This window comes from Oncorhynchus mykiss, chromosome 1 (genome assembly GCF_057628025.1).
Source record: "Oncorhynchus mykiss isolate SJ-2025 chromosome 1, ASM5762802v1, whole genome shotgun sequence".
Taxonomy (NCBI): Eukaryota; Metazoa; Chordata; class Actinopteri; order Salmoniformes; family Salmonidae; genus Oncorhynchus; species Oncorhynchus mykiss.
Window position 1 is genome coordinate 56,482,870 of NC_143022.1, and position 7,298 is coordinate 56,490,167.

The 7,298-nt window shown below is 42.9% G+C and overlaps 1 protein-coding gene across 2 annotated transcripts in view; it reads right to left on the reverse strand.

The window, feature by feature from the left end:
- caprin1b (cell cycle associated protein 1b) overlaps window positions 1-6,478 on the reverse strand; it is a 37,960-nt gene extending 31,482 nt beyond the window's left edge. The window contains exons 1-2 of one of the 2 annotated variants that reach the window (XM_036980545.2): window positions 6,266-6,478; window positions 773-946 (exon numbers count right to left, since the gene is read on the reverse strand). In XM_036980545.2, the coding sequence (XP_036836440.2) occupies window positions 773-946 (174 nt within the window). In that variant the 5' untranslated portion in view covers window positions 6,266-6,478. The remainder of the gene's footprint in view (window positions 1-772; window positions 947-6,265) is intronic. The other variant, XM_090234921.1, reaches the window with a different exon arrangement.
- Window positions 6,479-7,298: the final 820 nt, after the last annotated feature.

Below are 7,298 nucleotides of genomic sequence, written 5' to 3' on the forward strand. Positions count from 1 at the left end.
AAAAACAGTTTTCGCTTTGTCTTTATTGTGTGTAGATTGATGAGGGAAAAGATACATTTTAGAATAAGGCTGTAACGTAACAAAATGTTAAAAAAAGGTTAGGGGTATGTATACTTTCCCAATGCACTGTAGTTTGTATGGGTCTACAAACTCATCCAAATAAGGCATATTATTAATTGACCATCTGCCTAATGTGCTTTCTAGCTCATTTTGAGGAAGATGAGCTGATGGTGCAACTAAGCAGTGAAAGCAAAAGCAAGATGCAGTGTCCGCAGTTCTGGTTGACTTGAGACAGCAGTGTGTCCATTTTAGAGCCATCTCCTCCCTCTCTAAGTATCCTCTCCTCTTTCCCCCTCCATACAAAGTTTGAAAAAATTGCATTGATTGATCTTCTAAGTCTGAGAGGAGACATATCTGTCATTATCCTGACCAGCACAATGACGTTGGCACTGAAAACAGTGCAGCACTAGCACACACTATTGATCAATTGAATAGAGTACAATACATCTTAAAATTGTAATTGTTTTTGCGGTCTGTTCTGCCCTTTTAACTTCCGAGTTCCCCCGACACAAGGGGTGATAAAAGCAACAGGGTTAGTCGCAGCACTCCTGAAGTAGGTTAGGTGCGTTGTTCAAAGGCACAATGGCAGTAAGAGGCACCTGAGTTTGAGGTATCAATAGAAGCAAACTAACTATTACGCCAACACCCTCAGGAGTCACTTTCACGCCACACATTTGTGAAGGTTTCATTCCACAAAAATAAAAGGAGACACCTTTTTCTTCTCCATGTTGCGGACCTTCTTATCGATGACGCCAAGGACCTGCTTCATGGCCTCGGTCTGGGCCCCAGAGGACTGCCCTCCACCCAGGGTGATCTGTCCAGGAATGGGTCCCACGTCCGGGCTGGCCGACTGCACTGTCCTGTTGCCATTCATTGCTGCGGGCATCTGAATGAAAAGAGAGACGAATATCATAAAGTTAGTTATGAGGTAACGACAAGGAACAATTTCTGGCTATATCACCAAGGGGCAGTTTCCTGGATACTCCATTGAGCTTGCTTTTTGGTCCAGGACATCACCCCCAAGTGCATCATTTAATCTAACTAAATAATTGCTGGTGTAGCTAGCCAACTTTCAATTGTGGTTGAGCGAAAGGAAGCCCATCTGTGTGACATAAACGGTAACATGACTGGTGACGCAACGCAACGCACTTCCACGTCGTCTCTGTCCTGCTGTACAGTTTGTTGCTACTTAGCTACCTGCCAAACTTTTTTGCTTTTTACTCTTAACTATTTAAATTATATTTAACAAGTCGACCAGGGTCTTAGTTTTGTCCATGCACTACCTTTTTGTATTACATTTTCTCACCCCCGACACTGTATCTGGACATAGATCTGCAAGACCTCCTCCTCCACCTAAAAAAAAGAAAGCTAAGTAACATAAAGAACTCTTAATATACAGGAGAACTATGGTCTTATGGTGAGGGTAGCTGGGTTGCAAGCTCAGCTTCAGACGCAATCGCAATTTAAGTATAGGAAAGGATGATACAGCGTCTGTGTCATCAGTTAATACAGGTAGTATTGTTAAACCCCTGCACAGTCCCTGCAGCCAAACTATTTTCTCATGGCTTCTGGAAAGAAAGGCTTTTGGCATGCTCAACTGGTGTTCATCCAGCCAACAGAAACGTTCAACCGGTTTTCCGCACTAAGCATTAGCTCTGACAAATTGAAAACCCTATTCATTGGCGACTCCATTACCTGCAATATTAGATTAAAAATAATCACCCAGCAATCCATTGTTTACCAGGGGGGCTACTGATGTAAAGGCTCATCTGAAGATGGTGCTGGCTGAGGCTAGAACTGTTGAGTGTAGATACTATATAGGGAAATTGTTATCCACGTCAGCACCAACAATGATGGGAAAATAGTCAGAAGTTCCCAAGCAACTTACAGCAGACTCGCACAACTCAATCACTGGTTGAAAACTGTTTTCTACCCCTCCCAAAAGTTTGAATTTGTAGGTAACTGGCCCTCTTTCTGGGACTCCCCCACAAACAGGACCAAGCCTGGCCTGTTGAGGAGTGACGGACTCCATCCTAGCTGGAGGGGTGCTCTCATCTTATGAACATAGACCGGGCTCTAACTCCTCTAGCTCCACAATGCAGCCTGCCTGGTTAGTGGAGTCTCCCAATAGCATAGACAGTGTAGTCCGCTAGCTTTCCCATCGAGAACGTATCTGTGCCTCAATCTTGGTCGGGCAAATCTAAACATGGTAGTGTTCGCCTTAGCAATATCACTGAAATAAATACCTACTCTATTTCTGTCATTATTGAAAGAGATTGTGATAATATCTCACATCTCAAAATAGGACTACTTAATGTTAGATCCCTCACTTCTAAGGCAATCATAGTGAATAAACTAAATAACCAATCATAACCGCGACGTGATTTGGCCTGACTGAAACATGGCTCAAGCCTGATGAAATTACTGTGTTAAATGAGGCTTCTCCTCCTGGTTACACTAGTGACCAGATCCCCCGCGCATCCCGCAAAGCCTAACATTTTTGTATTTTGTCATGAATACTATGCAGCCTACTCAATCACTTTTTATAGCTACTGTTTACAGGCCTCCTGGGCCGTATACAGCATTCCTCACTGAGTTCCTATGGTACCTTGTAGTCATGGCAGATAATTCACATTTTCCGCTTTCGGAGCCATTGTTGACTTGGCGGGTTTTGTCAAACACGTCCCTGAACCTAAGCAAAGCCACAGTCATACCCTGTATTTAGTTTTGACCCGTAGAATAAATATTGTGGATCTAATTTTTTTCTTTATAATCCTGGACTAAATCGTACCATCATCTTATTACATTTGCAATCTCAACAAATAAACTGCTCAGACCCCAACTAAGGATTATCAAAAGACACGCTATAGATTTTGAGGCAACCCAAAGAGCCCTAGATGCCCGTCCAGACTCCCTGCACCTACCCAAGGACGTCGGAGTACAAAAATCAGTTAACCACCTGAGGATCTTAATTTAACCTTGAAGAAATTAGCTCCCTGGTACACAAAAATAACTGAGCCCTGAAGCAAGCTTCCAGAAAATTGGACCGGAAATGGCATTCAACCAAACTGGAAGTCTTACGACTAGCTTGAAAAGACAGTACCGTGCAATATCAAAGAGCCCTCACTGCTGCTCAATCAGCCTACTTTTCCAACCTAATTGAGAATAAACTGTCCAAAAATGTGTTTTTGATACGGTCACAAAGCTAACTAAAAAGCAGCATTCTCCAAGAGAGGATGGCCTTCTTAAATCCTGTATTTCTCGACACATTCATGAAAATAGTCATGGCCTCTAAACCTTGCAGCTGCTTACTGGACCATATTCCAACTAAACTACTGAAAGAGTTACTTCCTGTTCTTGGCCCTCCTATATTGAACATAAATAAAAACGTCTCCATATCCTCCGGATGTGTACTAAAAGCACTAAAAATGGCAGTAATAAATCCTCTCCTAAAAAATAAATAAATACAATCGGCATCTCTCGAATCTCCAATTCCTCTCAAACATTTTAGAAAAAGCAATTAGGCAGCAACTCAATGCTTTCCTGAAGACAAATAATATATACGAAATGCAGCAGTCTGGTTTTAGACCCCATCATAGTACTGAGACGACACTCATGCAGGTGGTAAATGACCATTGAAAAACATCAGACCCAGATCTGTCCTCGTGCTCCTAGACCTTAGCGCCGCTTTGACAACATCAATCACCACATTCTTTTGGAGAGATAGGAAACCCTAATTGGTCTACATGGACAAGTCCTTGCCTGGTTTAGATCTTATCTTTCAGAAAGATATCGGTTTGTCTCTGTGGAGGGTTTGTCCCCTGACAAATCAATGGTAAGTCCGGTGTTCCTCAAGGTCCCATTTTAGGACCACTATTGTTTTCCCTACATATTCTACCTCTTGGTGATGTCATTCAGAAACACAATGTCAACTTCCACTGCTATGCGGACGACACACAAGCTATACATTGATGAAACATGGTGAAGCCCCAAAATTGCCTACCCTGGAAGCCTGTGTTTCAGACATAAGGAAGTGGATGGCATAAATGTTTTTACTTTTAAACTCGGACAAAACAGAGATGCTTCTTCTAGATCCCAAGAAACAGCGAGATCTGCTGTTTGATCTGACAATTCATCTTGACGGTTGCATAGTCATCTCAAATAAACCTTGACCTCAGCGTTACTCTGGACACTGATTTCTCTTGACGAACATCTCAAGAATATTTAAAGGGCAGCTTTATTTCATCTTTGTAACATTGCAAAAATCAGACACCGTTTGTCCAAATATGATGCAGAAAAGCTAATCCATGCTTTTGTCACTTCTAGATTAGACAGCTACAATGCTCTACTCTCAAGCTACCCGGAAAAAGCAATAAATCAACTTCAATTAGTGCTAAATCTTGACTAGAACCTCGCTACACTGTCTTCCATTTAACGCTAAGACTGATTAAGGTTTTTCTACTACCCTACAAAGCCTTACATGGACTTGCTCCTACCTCTCTCCAATTTGGTCCTGCCGTACAGACCTACACGTACGTACGCTACGATCACAAGACGTAGGCCTCTTTATTGTCCCTAGAATTTCTAAGCAAACCGCTGGGGGCAGGGCCTTCCTATAGAGCAGAATCATTTTTATGGACTGCACTGCCTATCCATGTGAGAGACGCACATTCGGTCTCGACTTTCAATTCTTTACTGAAGACTCATCTCTTCAGTAGGTCCTATGATTGTGTGTAGCCTGGCCCAGGGGTGCAAAGGTGAACAGCAAGGCACTGGAGTGATGAACCACCCTTGCTGTCTCTGCCTGGCCGGCTCCCCTCTCGCCACTGGGATTCTCTGCCTCTGACGGGGGCTGAGTCACTGGCTTACTAGTGCTCTTCCATGCTGTGCCAGGCTTTTTTCCGCTATAATCAACTTGAGTGGGTTGAGTCACTGACGTAATCTTCCTGTTCGGTTTTGCATCCCCTCTGGCTTTTTCAGTGGAGATCTTTGAGGGCTATACTCAGCTTTGTCTAAGGGTAATACATTGGTGATCTGTTGATATCGAACTAGTGGTGTGGGATTATATCCTGCCTGGTTGGCCCTGTCCGGGGGTATCGTCAGCCAGGGCCACAGTGTGAACTTAAGTAGGCTCCCTCTAATTCTCCCATCTCTCCCTCTCTGAGGACCTGAGCCCTAGGACCATGCATCAGGACTACCTGGCCTGATGACTCCTGGCTGACCCCAGTCCACCTTGCCATGTTGCTGCTCCAGTTTCAACTGTTCTGTCTGCGGCTATGGAACCCTGACCAGTTCACAGGACGTGCTACCTTGTCCAGGACATGCTGTTTTCCGACCCTCTCTCGCACCTGCGGTCTGAACGTTTAAAACATCTTGAAGAACAGTCTGGCCTTAATGGCAATATAGTCTTATCTCCACCCAACACAGCCAGAAGAGCACTGGCCACCCCTCAAAGCCTGTTCCTCTCTAGGTTCCTGCCATTCTAGAGAGTTTTTCCTAGCCACCGTGCTTCTACATCTGCATTGCTTGTTGTTTGGTGTTTTTAGGCTGAGTTTCTAGACACTTTATGACATCTGCTGATGTAAAAGGGGCTTTATAAATATATTTGATTTAATGTGGTGCACATTTTATATAGCCTTTGAGTATAATGGGCAACGTGGTGTTATATTAGTCTGAGGGCCTACGAAGGTACCAAGTGAAGTGCGCAATGTTTTGGGTCAGGCTCGGTTGTTAGCTAGCTAGCTTCATCAACACACCATGAATAATCGAACCGAGTTAGTTAGTTACATGGTCCACACTTGATTCAACAGATTAAGTGTTGCCAGCCGCGCCCACCGAACTATTTAAATAGCTCATGAATTTGCTAACCAGGTTCAAAAACATAAGTTAACAAACTAACGTTAAGTAACACGGGCAGCTGAATCTTACCGAGATGCCAGATAACATTCGTCTATCATCGCATAAAGCCTGCAACGTTAGAAGATTTTCAACCAGGCAGCACACCGCGGATGCAGATGGCCCAGATAGCTAACTAACATTTGCTAAATCAAATGACCAAATATAATACATTTAGATTATTCAATGGAGATATAGCAAGCTGCCAGAGAGGGTAACTCTGACACTGGCCAATGATAACTCACTTAGCATAGTTGTGCCCCCTTGTCTAGCTAATGTGTTCATTTAGCTAGCTATACAATTTGCATACCTTTATGCTCTATGTATCCACAAGAAAGCTTGTTCACCAGAGAAATTGAATATCCAAGGTGTTTTTATCGTGTTGCTTTATTTTCTCTTTCAATACCGTGGGATCCGCCCAGCCGGTCTCACCGACAACTGAGACGGTTTGATCAAATATTTTTTGGACTAACCCAAGATAGACCAGCCTGTCGTTTCCAATGGAGCAAATGAATCATAGTGGGCAGAACAAGCAAGGAGGTGGGAAGAGCCAGGCACGGGCTAGTGAGATCTTATTGGTGCGTTCTATCATGTATTTGCTTATTTCGGTTAGCGAACGCCTACTTTGTTAAGTGTGCGTGTGCAGTAACTCAATTCACCCTTGCACCCCTTCTAAACAGCGCATTTTTTTTGAAACTTTTGCAAAGGGTAAATTCTACAAAACGCAGTCCACTCTGTTTATTAAAGATTTTAGTTTTGTAAAAAATAAACTGCTTGGAGATCAAATGTTTAATCGATGAGAAAATTAACAGAATGTCGTTCAAGATCCATCTCGCTCCATCTTCTCCCGACTGCCGGCCACTGGGCTTCCTCTCATCACCATATTTGGTAGTGAGTGGAAACGCCACCGGATGCTTCACCTTCATATGTCCGATAAAATATCTGGCTCATTATGGTTTGATTGGTGAAGGAACTCTTTATAAAGAAGGTCCTTTTTCGGCTGTCCAAAATATGCCAGACTGATCAAACCAAACAAACACACACGGGATGAAAAACAATTTTGTTTCGCCTTTTCTAAGAGTTCATGGTAAAATACAAACTGTAGACTCGTATGTTGATGAAATATTAACATTTACAAAACAGATTATATATTTCTTGGATGGGCATAAATACGCATAGCCAATCTTTGCAAAATCACTTGTATTGATTTGTTCAAGGCGTGGGCGTTGTAGATTTCTTGCTTTCTTGCACTGATTTTGTGTTTAATCAATGCATTGATTTAGGTTCAAATTTTGCAGTGATGAGGAGCTCTATCAATGTATTTACTGTACATCAGTAGGGGG